Consider the following 19528-nt stretch of genomic DNA (forward strand, 5'->3'; position numbering starts at 1 on the left):
CCTCATAGGGCTTACTGTGTTTCTGGCTACAAACAACTGATCTTGAATCAGTTTATGACACAGAGGGCTCAGAGTGCCCCATAAACACTGAGTGTACAAAATATTAGATAGGCCACTTGGTGTGGCCTATCTGATCACTCTAACATTTGTATAGACTACACATTATGGACATTGTTAACACTGAGCTGAATCCAGAGAGGTTTGTGTGTTTTTGTGTGTGCACGTGCATTTGTGTGCCTGTATGCATGCATGCGTGCATGTGTGTGTAATCTCGAGTCAAAGGAGGACAGGACAAGGCATGCTATCCTCTTGGGTCCTTCCCAGGTCAGAGCAGGGTAAAAGACAGACTAGTTGTATCTGTTGTTAGGCCTCCCTCACACCACTAATGAAGACACGGCCCTCCCTCACACCACTAATGAAGGCATGGCCCTCCCTCACACCCCTAATGAAGGCACGGCCCTCCCTCACACCACTAATGAAGGCACGGCCCTCCCTCCCTCACACCACTAATGAAGGCACGGCCCTCCCTCACACCACTAATGAAGGCACGGCCCTCCCTCACACCACTAATGAAGGCACGGCCCTCCCTCACACCACTAATGAAGGCACGGCCCTCCCTCACACCCCTAATGAAGGCACGGCCCTCCGTCACACCCCTAATGAAGGCACGGCCCTCCCTCACACCCCTAATGAAGGCACGGCCCTCCGTCACACCCCTAATGAAGGCACGGCCCTCCCTCACACCCCTAATGAAGGCACGGCCCTCCCTAACACCACTAATGAAGGCACGGCCCTCCGTCACACCACTAATGAAGGCACGGCCCTCCCTCACACCCCGAATGAAGGCACGGCCCTCCCTCACACCACTAATGAAGGCACGGCCCTCCCTCACACCCCTAATGAAGGCACGGCCCTCCCTCACACCACTAATGAAGGCACGGCCCTCCCTCACACCACTAATGAAGGCACGGCCCTCCCTCACACCACTAATGAAGGCACGGCCCTCCCTCACACCACTAATGAAGGCACGGCCCTCCCTCACACCCCTAATGAAGGCACGGCCCTCCCTCACACCACTAATGAAGGCACGGCCCTCCCTCACACCACTAATGAAGGCACGGCCCTCCCTCACACCCCTAATGAAGGCACGGCCCTCCCTCACACCACTAATGAAGGCCCGGCCCTCCCTCACACCACTAATGAAGGCACGGCCCTCCCTCACACCACTAATGAAGGCATGGCCCTCCCTCACACCACTAATGAAGGCACGGCCTTCCCTCACACCACTAATGAAGGCACGGCCCTCCCTCACACCACTAATGAAGGCCCGGCCCTCCCTCACACCACTAATGAAGGCCCGGCCCTCCCTCACACCACTAATGAAGGCACGGCCCTCCCTCACACCACTAATGAAGGCACGGCCCTCCCTCACACAACTAATGAAGGCACGGCCCTCCCTCACACCACTAATGAAGGCACGGCCCTCCCTCACACCCCTAATGAAGGCACGGCCCTCCCTCACACCACTAATGAAGGCAAGGCCCTCCCTCACACCACTAATGAAGGCACGGCCTGACACCTTGGTAATCTGACACCTCTCCTTCACCTTCTGTTCTTCCTCAAACACCACTCTCACATAAACGCAGTTGGACACGCACGCACGCACGCACACACACACACACACACACACACACACACATACACACACAGTAACACACACACTGTAATAGCTCTGTATTGTTCTGGACACAAATAGCCTGTGTATTAATTTGTGGTGAGGTGGGAGATGGAGAGACACAGAGAGAGAGATGGGGAGGAGGAGGAGGGGGGGAGGAGGAGGGGGGGAGGAGTGAACCGTGGTTGCTTCGGTGCCAATGTATCTGATCCTCCTAATTGTATTTGTCCAGTTTGACAAGTGGTGAATGATCGGGTTAACAGAACGCTCCTTGGGAGAGTGAGGAGGAAAGAGAGGGAGACGGAGTGAGTGAGTCAGCGAGGAGAGAGAGAAGAGGAAGAGAAGGAGGAAGAGTTAGAAGGGATGCATTGTGCTGATGTGGTTGTTTTAGACCTGGCTATCTTGGCCATTCATGAATGAACCAGCCCCAGTCCACTCAACAGCAGATGGTTCTCTGCCTTTCCTCTATGGCTGTCCTTCCCTTTCCTCTCTCTTTTTCTCTTTCTCTCCTTGCCTCTCAGTCTTCACTGATGAGGGCCAAAAAGAGTCCAACAGTAACCTATTCTGTTACACACAACTCCGTCACCTTTCTCCGCACGTTTACCTGCTGTAAACTACGTACGTGACGAAAACAATTTAGATTTGATTTAAACCATAATGACAATTGATACTTCAATGCAAAAAAAAATCGGACAAATCATACATCTCAATGAGTCTCAACTACCTCCAGCTGTATATGCCCATTGCCCAAACAATGGACCACATTCCCAAGGCCATAGTCAGACATTGGGAGAGGATGTCGTGGTCAGAGAGAGAGAGAGAGAGAGAGTTGATGAATGGTGTCTTTCAGCGTGTGTGTGTGTGTGTCTGTTTAATATAGTGGTCTTTTAATGGCATCTAAATGCTTCCTAAGGGGCCGTGGCGCTCCGCGGGCTAACGGCACTAACCACACAGCTGATAAGTGTTGTGATGGATGGAGAGTGTTTGTGCTCTGACACACAAGCACTCCGATACCTCTCTCTCTCTCTTTCTCTATCTGTGTTTCTCTCTCAGTCTCTCTCTATCTCTATCTATTTTCTGTTTTTCTCTGTCTCATGCACTATTTATTCTCTCCTCTTTCTCTCCATCAGTTTCCATCTGTTTCTTCTTCCCCTCTCCCTGTTGCTTGTAGGTCCCCCTCCTCTCCCTCTCTCCATCCTTCCCTCTTCTCCTTCCACCCCGCTCCCTACCCTCTCTCTACTCTTCCTCCATCTCTCTCCATCGTTCCCTCTTCTCCTTCCACCTCGCTCCCTTCCCTCTCTCTACTCTTCCTCCATCTCTCTCAATCGTTCCCTCTTCTCCTTCCACCTCGCTCCCTTCCCTCTCTCTACTCTTCCTCCATCTCTCTCCATCGTTCCTTCTTCTCCTTCCACCTCGCTCCCTTCCCTCTCTCTACTCTTCCTCCATCTCTCTCCATCGTTCCCTCTTCTCCTTCCACCCCGCTCCCTTCCCTCTCTCTACTCTTCCTCCATCTCTCTCCATCGTTCCCTCTCTGTCTCCTTCTCTTTCTCCCTCCACCCTCTCTTCACAGTGAGTAATGTGTTTGGCGTTTAGGATGCTGTAACTCTGGCTCCCGCCCAACATGATTTGCATGCCAAGACCACGAGCCAATCAGGCGGCACAATGGAGCAGATGTCCTTGGCATTTCTGACATCAACAGAGGTGACCCTGAAAACAGGAAATTATTCTCAGAATGAATCAAATATGTGGTCTATAATTGGGAAGAGTTAGCGACAAAATGAACGCCATGCTGGGTGTATGTTGGGTCTAATTGGAAAACGCTTTAATGTTATGTGGAAAATCCTAATGTTTACTGATGGTCCCAAGATACTTCAATGAGGTTTAATGCATGAATTCAACTGCTTATACACTCTTAGAAAAAAGGGTGCTATCTAGAACCTTAAAGTGTTCTTCAGCTGTCCCCATAGAAGAAACCTTTCAAGAACCCTTTTGGGTTACATGTAGAACCCTTCCTACAGAGGGTTCTACATGGAACCCAAAAGGGTTCTACCTGGAAAAGGGTTCTCCTTTGGGAACAGCCGAAGAACCCTTTTGGAAACCTTTTTTCTAAGAGTGTACATCATAACAGATTAAGATACAGTATGATATGATACTTTCTGGTTTCAGGTAGTATAAGCCTAACGCTGTATAATAATTCTGTTATTAGACGAAAGCCTACTACTTTATTCAGACAACTTTGAAAACAACTTCTTCTTAGGGACATTCAATCCCAGCCAACTCAGTTTGAAATGGCGTTACTTAAAGGGATACTGTGAGATTCTGAATGAAGTTAGTGGAAGTTAGCAATAGTTTCGCAAGCCAATGCTAACTGACGTTAGCATAATGCTAACTTACCTGTAGACTTTGTCATTGCGCTAACGCTAGTAGCATTGGTTCGCAAAACTTCCTTCAAACTGCACGCACAAACATCAAAATGTTATCCACATGTTCATCTGACTCTGGGTAAGTAGAATGATAGAATCTCTCTCTCTATTTCTCTCAAACTATTATCTACTCTTCTGGTGTTTGTCATACTGCCACTCTCCGACTCACTCATTCTCTCACACACACTCTTTCATAATATGTTTTTCTCTCTCTTCTGTTTTTCCTTCTCTTCTAGCCATGGTAGCCAAAATAATGGCCATTTTTATACATGACCCTAAGCCTGATGGAATGCTAATTGCTTAATTAACTCAGGAACCACATCTGTGTGGAAGCACCTGCTTTCAATATACTTTGTATCTCTCATTTACTCAAGTGTTTCCTTTATTTTGGCAGTTACCTGTATCTGTACCCTGGCATGACAAATCGTTGGTCTCTTGATTTGTGTTCATAGAGATAAATAGGGAGATGGACATGTGCTGTAAACACACATATGACAGAATCCCGCAGTATCCCTTTAACAGACCAGCTGGGTAATTTAAAAAATAAAAAGTCTACTTCAATGAATAAATAAGACTGTGTTGCTTGGTCATCTAGAACTGAATGTGCCCGTCAGTGTTCAAATCTAATTAAAGTCTATGAGGAGTAATTTGCCTCACAGACAAAAATAGGCTGACATACACAAGGCAATAACCCACCGGCTAGTGATACTGGAGTGTGTGTGTGTGTGTGTGTGTGTGTGTGTGTGTGTGTGTGTGTGTGTGTGTGTGTGTGTGTGTGTGTGTGTGTGTGTGTGTGTGTGTGTGTGTGTGTGTGTGTGTGTGAAGTGCTTCTGTTCAGAGTGCCAGGTTCACATGCATGCGCACTTTCTCTCTGTCTCACACACACACATGGTGCCGTCTAGATGCCACACACTGGTTGAATCAACATTGTTTCCACGTCATTTTGAAGTTAAACCAATGTGGAATAGATGTTGAATTGACGTCTGTGCCCAGTGGGCAGGTATGACACCATTAGCCCTTGCACCACCTACCAGGATAATGGCACCTTCTGTCTGGCACACCTGCCAGCCATCCAACACTTCTACCTCACCTTCTGTCTGGCACACCTGCCAGCCATCCAACACTTCTACCTCAGCTGTCATTACTTTACATTCTCTTTGACCTCTACCCTTCCACCTCTCTCTCTCTCTCCCTTTCTTTTTCTCATTCTTTCTCTCTCTTTCCCTCGCTCTCTCTTTCCCTCTCTCTCTCCCTTTCTCTCTAATTCTCTCTCTCTCTTGCTCTCTTTTATCCCTGTCTCTCTCTCCTCTCAAACTCTTATCTATTCTTCCGGTGTTTGTCATATAGCCTTCACTGTCACTGTCACTCTGACTCTGTCTCATTTTCTCACACGCACTCTTTCATAATCTAGTTCTCTCTTTCTTTCTCTCTCCTTGTCTTCCTATCTTTCCTCCCATAGCTCCACCTCTTTCAGTGGGCAGTGGAAGCTGACCCGTACCGTCCTTTCCTTCTCCCTGTTAGCAGCTGGCAGCTGGTAGTGCCGACTCCTCAGTCCACACACACTCCTTTGTTCTCCACGTCTTCACAATCTTTTTTCCCCCATCAGACCAGGCAGAAAATATGTTTTATCCAGTAGAAAATATGAGGAGTCATGGAGGGTTGTAAAGGGAAAATATGATAAACCCCTCATTTATGAAAATCTAGAGGTTTGGCTAAGCTCAGGCTTCAGTGCAGATCTATTCAACAGATATCTGTGTCCTGGCCTGACAAATCCTATGTCTCTCGATTTGTGTTGATAGAGATAAAAAACAGGGATGGATGTGTTAATACTCTTAGCCCACTCTTAACTGTGAGTTACAGCTTCCACAGTCCCTGGGTCTATAAAGGCCTGCCTGCCTTTCCCGGTTGGGACAGTAACACCCTACACTTAGCCACATGGTACAGGCCCACACCCAGCTAAACACACCCAGCTAAACACACCCAGCTAAACACACCCAGAAGTAGATGGGAGAGACTCCAGCTGAGGGGACTAGTAGGGCACAAGTCACATAGACACTGACTAGGACACTTGAACACTTACGCACTTGTACACTTCTCCATCAACACTCCTGCAACTGAAAAGGATACTGCAAGATCACCCAGAGTCAGTTGAACTCGTGGAGACCATTTGTATGTTCACGACTTCAACTGCCTCATGGGTAAGTAGAACAACGGCACAACTGCAGAATATCGCAGTATCCCTTTAACCACATAACCATCACCACAGCAAGCAGTGATAAACTCTACTACAAGCTATACAAAACGCCCACAAGTGAAAATCCCTGAAACCCACTAAATGTATGCATTTCACAATACATTCAACAACATGACTATGATCATAGGAGTTCTGGGAACAGGATAATTCATACCCTTTGCACATCCAAATACGTCTTTAGTTGTAATTGGAAGGCACAGCTACCACTCTGTCCATTCCAATAGACAGTCCAATAATGGGAGGGTACAGCTGGACAAGTCTGGACATGTCCATCCACACAGTCGAATATGTCCACAGTGGTAACTATGGTGAGCTGGGATACTGTGTTTAATGTGGCGTATCACCCTTCAATTAACAGCCCTCCATCGCTCCACTTCTCCCGTCTTAAGAACAGATGCTCATTTACAGATGGTTTACATCTGACCGTCTCACACATCTCCCTCGCTCCCCCTCTCTCTCATCCCTCTGTCTCTTATCCTGCTGTCTCCATCTGATGCTCAGTGATGTGAGGTGAAGGAAGGTAGGGAGGAGATAGGGATGACTGATCAATGTTCAGGATCAGATGGGGTTAAACACTTGTTTTTACAGAAGGGGAGAAGTATGGTGGTTAGGAATGAAGGAAGGAGAGAGGAGAAAGGTGAGGGAGGTTGAGGATGTCTAGGAATGATGCATTGGAATGTTGAAAATAGTGACACGCACACACAATCCACGGACGGAAAAAGCACTTTGGCAGAGAAAAGGAGAGGACACAGATAGTGAGAGAAGGCATGACTGGAGGTCACAAGAGAGAATGGACAGGTCTGTACACAGGGGGGTTCCAGACATGCTAACAAACATGAACTTTGAAAGAACACAACACAAATACAATAAATTCAAAGAAAACAACGTTCATTTGACACGCAGACCACAACAAACAACCAAATTCTGACATCCATCATTCATCTGGTGTATAGACTGCAATTCCCATATGAAATCAACCTCAACTACACTGACTTAATGCTGCTGCTTTGACGTACTGATTGCTTGAGTGGACTTTAAATAGAGCTCAGATTTAATGTGTGTGTTTGTGTGTGTGTGTGTGTGTGTGTGTGTGTGTGTGTGTGTGTGTGTGTGTGTGTGTGTGTGTGTGTGTGTGTGTGTGTGTGTGTGTGTGTGTGTGTGTGTGTGTTAATGTGTTAGTGGCTACCATAACATTTGAATTCTAAATATTTATATGGTGGATTTCACTCTTTTTCGTTGTCATGGTAATTCTGAATCACACAAATACAAAATCAACCAAAGCAAAAGTTTGTAGAATGTTAGAATTTAGAATTTTGGGTTGATAAGACAACATTGAATTAAAACCCGTTCTTTTTCAATAAAATTCGTAATAATACACTTACATTTGAATATGATGACATCTTAATTGAGAATAGCAACTCTAATAGAATGTTGAAAGTTAGAATGTTTGGTTGATAGTCACTGTAGACAACACTGATTTGAAACTTAGTTTTGGGGGAACAACTCCAACACTAGTTCTATGACTTGTGCTTCTGCTATCCAAGATTGTACATTTTTCAACAATGAGCAGCTTCAAGCAATTTCACCAGTCTCTACCATGGATGGCACTGCCACATCAGTAGCTTCCTGTCGTCATCAATGGTAAGAATCAAACAGTTAATTGCTTAATTTGGTGTAGTCTCAAGAATCCATGTTTAGAATACATTTAGGCACATCTACAGTAGAACTGGGTTTATGTGTGACTTTAGGTCAGGTCCTCCCGAGTTTCTCAGAGATCTAGCTACCACAACCAGCACCTGCCTGAGCAGGAGGAACAGCGTCTGTTCCACAAGCACATGGACATGAGGCGCAAGGTGGAGTTTTACAGGAAAGTGAGGAGAGAGTTCTACAAGGTGGAGTTTTACAGGAAAGTGAGGAGAGAGTTCTACAAGGTGGAGTTTTACAGGAAAGTGAGGAGAGGGTTCTACAAGCAGCATGTGAGCTCGGGGGACCAGTAGCTCTTTTCTGATGAAGAGATGAAGAAACTGGATTCCATTCCAGTGGTGTTGGAGTCGGCTGCAGAGATGAAAATCTCTGATGTTTTAGTAGAAGTAGTATTAAGATAAGAATAATAAAAAAATATATATTTTACCTATATTTTTGCTTATGGAAAATATATTTCACAGCGGTACAATGATTCTGTATACAATGACTGCTTGTTTTCTGACATAAACTGAAATTAGGTGAAATATTAGAATTTAAGCAACCAGGAAATGGCGGCGCGATTTCTGCATAGTGCATCTTAAAATATAACAATTGTGATGCATAATTTTTGAGTGTGTGCCTGTGTGTGTGCACACTTACCTGTGTTTCCATGTATGCAATCCTGTTTGGGCGTGTGTGTGAGTGTGCATCCATGCTTGGGTGTGTGTGTCTGTTTGAAGCGCATCGTTAGTGTGTTTACATAGCTGAGTGAGTGATGCTTGACGGAGCGTTTCTGTGTGCTCTCTGTTGTTAATCACCACTGTGTGACTGTGAATGAGCTGTGCCTTCCAGATACTTCTAAAGCACATAAACACACAGCGAAAGTGTTTGTGTGTCTTGGATGGGCCGTGTGTGTGTGTTTCAGTGTGTGTGTGCGTGCGTGCGTGCATGCGTGTGTGTGTGTGTGTGTGTGTATTTGTATGTTTTGGACAGGTTGTCTGTGAAATGAGCCCAATGCTGCTCTGGCATTGCTTCAACGCCCTGGGCAGAGCGGGCCGAGAGAGAACGGGAGAGAGAGAATGATAGTAGATTGTACAGTAAACAGACGTCACTCAGTCTCTAATCAGTATGAGGCCAGAAAGGTCAGGCTGACAAACAGATCACAGATCCAGATGACAGCTCAATCCCAATCAGCCAGGGGAACTAGTAGAGCACAGAGACAGATGCTTAGTCACCCCATATCGACTTGAACAGACTGTATTGTATCATTAAACGTAAATAATCATCAATGTTCCAATCACTGCACATTCTAATCACTTCAATCTGGGATCAGTCTTACCCCTATGTTCTGAGTCACAGAACAGCTTACCTTTCACCCTCACTAAAAATAAATACACAACTGTAAATTAAACATACAGTAGTCATGGTATGATATCAATGCAGTAAATATTCTAATGGCATGATATCATACATTGGTATGTCTACTGTACATGCTACACAAATAGACCCCCACTTCTCAAACATAAATTGTGAGTGGTTATGACATTAAAGTACAGTATATTGATACTGCCCTCGCGCTCTCTATACGGTGTGTAACTTAGGGAGCTTAAGGTTAGGTAACCTCTATACTCTACACTATATGTGTGTGAGATTCCTCATCAATCAAGAAGGATTAAAGAAATATTATCTTCTCACACACACTCTGAAGCTGTGGTGAACTCTGGAGTGTGTGTGTGTGTGTGCACTTGTGATCCTTCACATCGTAGAAACATGGATTCCCCTCCAAAGGACACAAGCAGATTATGACATACTCTGGGACTTGAGACTGATGGTTCAGAGAGACTTGAGTAGGTGGAGGAGAGGAAAAGCAAGGGATGATGTGTCGAGTGTGTTGTGTACAGAGAGATGGTTGGAACGGAGGGATAGGGGGAGTGGAGTTGGAGACAGCCCAGCTGTTCTGTCTGGACTACTTACAGCGTGCGCAACGAAAAACACTCTCCCTGAAATAAAGTGACTTCTGACACTATGGTTCGGCAGTAAATAGCTCACAGTGATAAACTCATTGTATTTGTATACAGACATGTACGCAGACGTACAGGCACATGAATGCAAGCTAATACACACACACTCTCACACACACATACGTGCATACACATGCACACATATATATGCCTTCAAACACCCCCAACAATCCTCTCTCTTCTCTCTATTACTATCACACACACACACACACACACACACACACACACACACACACACACACACACACACACACACACACACACACCTTACGACCTCTTCTTGGCTAACCAACACGCACTGATCAGAGCAGAGTTTACACAGGACTGTTAGACATAACTGAGATGAGGAGGGAGGGAAAGAGACAGAGGGTTTCCTCTTCCTCTCAATCTCTGTCTGTCTGTCCCTCCCTCTCTTCCTCCCTCTGTCTCCCTGCCTGCCTCCCTCCATTCCTCCCTCTGTATCCCTGCCTGCCTCCCTCTCTCCCTCCCTCTGTCTCCCTGCCTCCCTCCATTCCTCCCTCTGTCTCCCTGCCTGCCTCCCTCCCTCTCTCCCTCCCTCTGTCTCTCTGCCTGCCTCCCTCCATTTCTCCCTCTGTATCCCTCCCTGCCTCCCTCCCTTCCTCTGTCTCCCTGCCTGCCTCCCTCACTCCCTGTCTCCCTGCCTGCCTCCCTCCCTCTGTCTCCCTGCATGCCTCCCTCCGTTCCTCCCTCTGTCTCCCTGCCTGCCTGCCTGCCTGTCTCTCTCCAGTCCTCCCTCTGCCTCTCTGCCTGCCTTCCTCCCTTCATTCCTCCCTGTGTCCTGCAGTACTCACCATCAAAAACCTTGTACTGTCCATTGAGGGAGGCTTGCGGGGCTCATCCAGCCTCTATGACCAGACCGTCCATCTCTCTCTCTCTCTGTCTCCCTTCTCTTCCTTCCCCCTCTATCCCTCCCCCTCCCTCCCTTCCTCAATCCCCCACTCACCATCGAAGACCTTGTACTGTCCATTGAGGGAGGCTTGCAGGGCCCGTCCAGCGTCTCTGATCAGGCCCTCCATCTCTGTGCGACTCAGATTGGATAGGCTGTCCTCCATGACACTGGTGCAACACGTGTAGCCTTGGGGACAGATCCTCAGGTGCTCTCCTAGAGGAGGGAGAGACAGGAGAGAGTCGTTTAGGAAAAACCTTAACTATAGCCTTGAAATGAAAGCATTGTTCTTTATCTGAACTAGTTATGGACGTAGATGAGGTATTATTAACTGGGTGGTTCGAGCCCTGAATACTGATTACCTGACAGCCGTGGTATATCAGACCGTATACCACAGGTATGACAAAACATATATTATTACTACTTTAATTAAAATGGTAACCAGTTTATAATAGCAATAAGGCACCTCGGGGGTTTGAAGTATATGGCCAATATACGATGGCTAAGGACTGTATCCAGGCACTCCGCGTTGTGTCGTGCTAAGAACAGTCCTTAGCTGTGGTATATTGGCCATATGCTTCAAACCCCCGAGGTGCCTTATTGCTATTATAAACTGGTTACCATTTTAATTAAAGTAGTAAAAATATATGTATATACGATGGCTATATATGTATATACGATGGCCAATATACCATGGCTAAAGGGCTGTATCCAGGCACTCCGCGTTGCGTCGTGCTAAGAACAGTCCTTAGCTGTGGTATATTGGCCATATACCACACCTCCTCATGCCTTGTTGCTTAATTATACACCTTGTTGCTATTTGGCATTAGGCAATAAACCTTCTGCAAACATTCACACATAGGCCTCACACAGTGTGGAGATGGGGAACAGTTATCAGCCAATTAAAAATCAAGTGAATATTTTAACGATTCAACCGAATAGATTCTGAAGAGATCCTTTACCGCATTCCGAACATCTTCACGTCTACCCACACACACACAAGCGTAGAGTCAGATGGAGCATGCCAACATCCTTACACTGTTTAATTACATTCCCCTTTTTAAGAGGCAGTATTAAGCTTCTGACACACACACACACACACACTATCTCTCTCGCTCTCTCTCTCGCTCTCGCACACACACACTTTGATGGCTGCTCTATCCTTGCCACGGTGAGATGGAGAGCGTGGGCTGTAACTAATAAAGAAAAACATTTGTATTTAGATCATATTGCTGCGTTCACTCTAGGGGAGAGAGAGGTCTGACTGCAGACTGACCAACTCTTAAATTACTGGACATCTTATGCAATGTTCTATCAAAAGGGAATGTTCTAGAACTCAGAGTGTAGAAAGAACGCTATACACACGTACACACACACACACGCACAGACACACACACACACACACACACACACACACACACACACACACACACACACACACACACACACACACACAGTGACAGTACTATGATTGTACTGCTCCGGGAATAGGATAGAGACTACTTGTCGATTGCGTACCAACTGGCTGCACAGTGATCAATGATAGTCTATTACACAATGTTACACAGTGAATAGGATGTAGTGCTCATTATAATGCACATGGTGTGTCTTCAGAAGGGTGTGTATGTTTACCCACTGAGGGGAATGTGGAGGAGAATAACAGCCCAACAGTTTTACTGATCAAAGATATTAATCTGCTGTGCTGGACCTTAACTGTTAAAGCCAAACATTTTGCCCTCCTTTAACTGTAGCCTGCCATTAATCGATATGTGTGTGTGTGGGTGTTTGTACATTTTGTCTGTGTGTGTTGTGGGTGTTTGTACAGTTGTGTCTGTGTGTGGTGTGGGTGTTTGTACATTTTGTCTGTGTGTGGTGTGGGTGTTTGTACAGTTGTGTCTGTGTGTGGTGTGGGTGTTTGTACATTTTGTCTGTGTGTGTTGTGGGTGTTTGTACAGTTGTGTCTGTGTGTGGTGTGGGTGTTTGTACATTTTGTCTGTGTGTGGTGTGGGTGTTTGTACAGTTGTGTCTGTGTGTGGTGTGGGTGTTTGTACAGTTGTGTCTGTGTGTGGTGTGGGTGTTTGTACATTTTGTCTGTGTGTGTTGTGGGTGTTTGTACAGTTGTGTCTGTGTGTGGTGTGGGTGTTTGTACATTTTGTCTGTGTGTGGTGTGGGTGTTTGTACAGTTGTGTCTGTGTGTGGTGTGGGTGTTTGTACATTTTGTCTGTGTGTGGTGTGGGTGTTTGTACAGTTGTGTCTGTGTGTGGTGTGGGTGTTTGTACAGTTGTATCTGTGTGTGCACTGCATCAATCAATGTGTGTGGGTCCGTGAGTGTGTGTGTGTGTGTGTGTGTGTGTGTGTGTGTGTGTGTGTGTGTGTGTGTGTGTGTGTGTGTGTGTGTGTGTGTGTGTGTGTAAATAGTGCTGAAGTGACTCATCAATCCTATGTCAGTGTGTCTACTAGCCAGGCTTGTCAATTTGAGGGAGAGGAGAACAGGTCAATGTGGATGGTACAGGGACATTGAGCAACCCTCATCTTACCATGTCATCGCAATTACATCAAGACCACAACGGACTCATACACTCATCTCTCTGACACATGAGTGTGTGAAGGGAAAGTTGTGTGTGTGTGTGTGTGTGGTGGTGGGGAGGGGGGGGGGGGGGTGCTTGGCTGGCTGCAATCTGTCAGCCTCTGTGACAGTCTGTCTAAATACCTGCCTGGGCCAGCCATCTCTTCCAGCTCAGTGTGCCTGCTGCCTGCTGTATGAAGGACAAGCTTCATACAGCAGAGCTAAGTAAGTTGGAACACAAATACACACACACATGCACACGCACACTGGGTCTGATAAGCAGAGACTGCTTGTCGATTGAGTAACACCTGGCTGCACACTGATCAATGATAGTCTATCACACAATGTCACACAGTGAGTATGACTTAGTGAACACACAGAGCGTTAGTTATAGTGATTTTCTTTCAGGCGTCCAATAGTGTCCATTTAGAATCACATGGTGTGTCTTCAGAAGGGTGTGTATGTTTACCCACTGAGGGGAATGTGGAGGAGAATAACAGCCCAACAGTTTTACTGATCAAAGATATTAATCTGCTGTGCTGGACCTTAACTGTTAAAGCCAAACATTTTGCCCTCCTTTAACTGGAGCCTGCCATTAATCGATATGTGTGTGTGTGGGTGTTTGTACAGTTGTGTCTGTGTGTGGTGTGGGTGTTTGTACAGTTGTGTCTGTGTGTGCACTGCATCAATCAATGTGTGTGGGTCCGTGAGTGTGTGTGTGTGTGTGTGTGTGTGTGTGTGTGTGTGTGTGTGTGTGTGTGTGTGTGTGTGTGTGTGTGTGTGTGTGTGTGTGTGTGTGTGTGCGTGTGCGTGTGTGTGTGCGTGTGTGTGTGTGAGCCAGCCAAAACACTTTCAATCAGACAATAGAGCAGATTGAGGGAGCAGCGTTCTTTAACGGTCCTCTCTGTCCCCTCCTCGCCAGTCATCACTCACACCCCATTTCCTTCACAGAGAACACTGGCAATCACAACCGTCTTCTAACTGAAGAACACATAATATTAGTCTAGTGGAAACACCTTTCAGATGGTATTGAGAGGTATCGATAGTCTACTCTCTTGTAATATTATCCTATGGACATTATTACCTTTCAGAGCAAATTGAGAGTTGGAGGTATTGGTAGAGCTCTCTGTTAGTGGGTAGGTCATGTTATTTTGGAGGCTGCGGTATTAGTCTTCAGAAAGCACAGGGGAAATGAGGAAATTAGAAAAGGGCATATGGTATGAATCTATAAAGGAGAGTTCCAAAGGAACGGACTTTCCTTCTTAATTATTTATAGATTTGGAGGAATAATCACAAAGATGTTGTGCCACATGTGTACATTATTTATGTTTCGAGTAACAACAACAACAAAACACACACACACACACTGCTGAGAGGCTGCAGCTCCAGCCAGGTCACCCATGAAACAAATCCGTATTCCACGTCCGTGCATGTCTGAGAACGTCGAGAGATGACGTGGAAACTGGCCACCAGGGGGCAACAGTGAGCGCTGTTACCAGCAAGTTCGGCATGGTGGCAGCACTTTTACTTTATGTGTTTGTTTAAAATGTCACTGGAAATAATTGCGTCTGCAATCTAGATGAATAGTACATTTTCAACAACTTCTCAGTCATGCAAACACTTTTGATGGCACCCAGCACTTTGGATTTGGAAGCAATGTTATATACCAAACTTTCATAGAACCTTGGCACAAACCAAAACGATCATCGAAAGCCAGTCTGAAATCGCTAATTAATGGTGGAGATCTTATAATAACTCTATGCCTTCTCTTATCAGGTGATATACATCAGTGCCCTGGACCTCACTTTATCACGAACCCCATCAAACGGCCTATGCACCCATGCTCCTCTTGGGAATGTTTGATAAAGAGTAACAGCAAAGCTTTGGTATGTTTGGAATGCGCGCAGTGGATTCATCTAAAATGGGACGATTCTAGCTTTGGACATGGGGTCAATGACTAAATATTGGTGTCTGATAAATCTAAAATATCGCAGAGTGGAGTAATAGTATATGGAATCAGTGATCATTTTATTACATTTTGCACAAGGAGGATTTTTAAAGATATATTTACGTGTCACAAACCGTTAGAATCAGAGGACTCAAAAAATACTGTGTTGAAAAGTTTTGGGAGGAAGTGGGTAAAATTGACTGGTCACCTGTGCTAGATAGTGGGGGGGTAGACAGAGCCTGGGAAGTCTTTAAATGTAGATTCCTTGATGTGGTGAATGTGATGGCTCCCATTAGACGGGTCAGGGTAAAGTAGAGATCTAGCCATTGGTTTAATCATGAGATTTTAGAATCTATCCAAGCAAAGGCCTTTAAAAAATGTAAGAACTCTCAAGAGCAGCATAATTTTGTCCTATATAAACATCACAGAAATGAAGCACAAAGCAGGATGGATGAAGCTAAGAGGGGTTACTTCGCTGAGAAAATAATTCAGAACAAAAATGACCCTAAAAAGCTTTGGATATCATTTAAGGAACAAGGCTGTAGTAGTACTACCAAAAACAAACTAAACAGTATTGGACTGAACATCAGGGGGAGATGGTATATGAAAAAGCAGAGGTTGCCAATGAATTACACTCTTTTTTTTACTTCTGTTGCCAGCAAACTGGTTAGCAAGCTGCCCACCAGTTCTGGTTTGTATGGAAACAACCAAGTTAAGAAGTATTATGTAGAGTTAGGGGTTCAGCCAAACTCTTTTTCTTTTGTAAAGGTAGCAACAGCCAAAATAGTCAGTATGCTGGCAGAGCTTAAATGCTCCAAAGCCACAGGCCTGGATAATATTCCTGCAAGGTTTCTAATAGATTCTGCTGAGCAAATTGGCCTTTGTATTACGCATATCGTTAATCTCTCTCTTGAACAAGGCACCTTTCCCAGGGACATGAAACAAGCTAAAGTTATACCTCTGTATAAGAAGGGGAAAAGGTCTGAACCTGGGAATTATAGGCCTGTATCTATGCTCTGTGTAACATCAAAGATCCTGGAGAGAATTGTACATGTACAATGTATGAATATGTTAACAAACAGGGTCTAATGTCTGATTTTCAGTCGTGTTTTATAAAAACATCCTCCACTGATTCATGTCAACTTTACTTTACTAACTTCATCAGGAAAGAGATCGATGAGGGAAATCTGTGTGGAATGGTACTGCTTGACATACAGAAGACCTTTGATACAGTTAACCACTGTCTCCTAATCTCCAAACTGGAGGCACTGGGGTTAAGCAGTATCCCTCTAGGCTGGGTAAAGTCCTATTTATCAGGAAGGGAGCAAGTAGTAGAGTTTAATGGTTCACCGTCTCAGGCAAAACCAATGAGTTGTGGTGTTCCATAGGGGAGCGTGCTTGGGCCTCTGCTGTTTTTATTGTATATTAACGATATGAAAGATGCTTGTTCTTGCCATCTTTTTCTTTATGCGGATGACTACACTTCTGGTGTCTCACAAAAGTAAAACTATGTTGGAGAGCATACTTAGCACAGAACTTACTAACATTAGAAAATGGCTTGGAGATAATAAGCTATCTCTGCACTTAGGGAAAACTGAGGCAATTATTTTTGGATCCAGACCTAAATTGAATAGGTCCTCTGAAATCAGTGTGGAATTAGGGGGCGAGGTGCTGACTACTAAAACCTCTGTTAGCTACTTGGGATGTATCCTTGATGGAAGCTTGGGAGGTGTGAGCATGGCCAATATAGCAATTCTCAGGCCATTAATTTATCACAGGCCACCAGGAGGAAGACTCCTATTAAAAGCCAATAGGGGGAAGCTAAATAATGTTGCGCACACTCAGATAAACCCTGTCCAGAAACAGACAGACAAGGCTTTTAAAGAAAGGGAGGATGTGGGGAGAAATAAAAGACAGGAAAAAAAGAGACTCAAAGGGGTTCATTGCCGGATTCTCTCAATTATCGGTCTGGGCCGTTGTGACAGAGGTTAACACAAGAGTCAGGGGGGAAAAGAGAGGGAGGGACAGAAGAGAAGGGGATAGAGAGAAAAGAGAGGGGGCAGTGCCCAAGAGAACTGCACAATGAAGTAATGACCAGTTGATATTTGAAAGGACCACCTAAGACAGCCAGTCAAGTAGGCTGTCTAAAAACTATTTTAACAGCAATTGTAAATATAGTGCTACAATATTTAACCAATTATGCAAATTGCCTACATTATTGTAACCTCCAGACACTGAATAGCTGAAGGCTATTGCCCATACATTTGAAAATGGATGTCTCTTCTCGACAAACATTTCAAAGAATCTGTCTACCTTTTCACAAAGAAGCTACAAATAACAGGAAAAGCAATCTGTCGGATTTATCCTTCAGTGTGCCATATCTCTGATGCCCCATCATGACAAATTACTCTGAGATTTACAAAATAACAACCTGTTGCCATAGAAACGGGCTGTCACAGATACTGATTACTGGAGAAAAGCTTTGGCTACGTTGAAGGACAGCTGAATAAGTTCTCTGAGCTCTCTGAACTGTACCAACAAATAGGATTGCACAATTCCGGCAACATTCCCAAAACAATCCCCGGTTTTCCAGAAATAGAAGACTGGAATATTGGTTGGAAGATTGTTTGGAAGATTACTTGAAGGTTAAGGGAAAAGCAGGACATTTGTGAATCCTCCAAACAAGATTTCGGGAAAATCTGGGAATTCTGGGAAAGTTTTGCCTCCATACTCACAACTATAAAGGTCACAAATGCAATACAGGGTACAAATAACCCCATGGGAACACACTGTTCACTCTTAGTTGATCCGGCTTGACTAAGTCTAAAAACAGATGCATCATGATAAATCAGGGTTCATAAACTGAGTCACTGACATATATGGTTCTATAATGTGTTTGTAACTGTTTGGTATATGGTTAAGAAGGCATAATAGTGATTTAAAACAGGGTCAAGTAATCCGTGTCAGCGAGGTTTCTGAGGACGACTAAAATGTATACCACAGAACACACCTGTTAACATTGTGATCATATATTTCCTTATCTCTAACAAGTAACCCTCACTGATCACTGGTCTGATTGTCTCTGGTAATCTCAGATTGCTATTGCATCAATAACTTTCAGATTACAGTGGTGTGTGCGTGGGGGCATTGATGCCCTCATGGATTCTAATCCTAATCCAGGGAGTTGTGCCAGACTGTGTATATTCCACAGCTGGACAGATTGACGTCAGTGCTAAGGGAACTACCCAAATCACCAGGGAGGAGATGATGACAACGTCACAATTGTCCTACTGAGGATTAGAAAACAAACCAGGCAAAAACTAAAGCAGTGGTTACTAAACTTTTAGCATTTATTATCTCCAATAATACTGGGATTTACCTAAAGACGGTCCAATAATCCTGTGACCTACCTAAAGACTGTCCAATAATTCTGTGGCTGTGACCCAGTGAATAGAAATACTAACCACAACCCAGTCCTTAGTCGCGGCCCAAGAGAGACTGGCTGTCACCCATAAGTGGATTCAGAGTTACAATTGTGGGATATCACCAGGATACAGTAGAGGTTAGGGGACTTTCTCTTGATGTATTTATTTATTTTGTTCTCGGTCTCTCTCTCTCTCTCTCTCACACACACACACACACACACACACACACACACACCCCTCCGACTACGGCCCACCCAGGCCGCCGTAATAATAGCCCCTTGGTGCGTGGTCTGATCATCAGGCTGGTCATGAAATGTGATCTAGAGGTTGGCAACATAAATAGCTTCCTCCCTCCAGCAGTTAGAGCAGCAGAGCATTACACATTACTACTGGTGGCTGGCTGGTTGGCTGGTGGCTGGCTGGCTGGCTGGCTGGTGGGAGACTGGCTGGCTGGCTGGTGGCTGGCGGGCGGGCGGGCGGGCTGGTTGGCTTGCTGGTGGCTAGCTGGTTGGTGGCTGGCTGGCTGGCCTCTGGGTTATGCTTCCTAAACCTATCCACCTCCTCACAGGGCACACACACACCACTTACTGGAACACACACACACAGATACACACACACACTACTTA

General features: G+C 45.3%; 1 protein-coding gene across 1 annotated transcript in view; it reads right to left on the bottom strand.

The window, feature by feature from the left end:
* The window catches only part of LOC115169841 (glypican-1), a 116200-nt gene that overhangs the window by 44626 nt on the left and 52046 nt on the right, over positions 1-19528 (bottom strand). Inside the window, exon 3 of the mRNA XM_029725859.1 lies at positions 11021-11179. Within this exon, the coding sequence (XP_029581719.1) occupies positions 11021-11179 (159 nt within the window). The remainder of the gene's footprint in view (positions 1-11020; positions 11180-19528) is intronic.

This window comes from Salmo trutta, chromosome 31 (genome assembly GCF_901001165.1).
Source record: "Salmo trutta chromosome 31, fSalTru1.1, whole genome shotgun sequence".
NCBI classification, from domain to species: Eukaryota; Metazoa; Chordata; class Actinopteri; order Salmoniformes; family Salmonidae; genus Salmo; species Salmo trutta.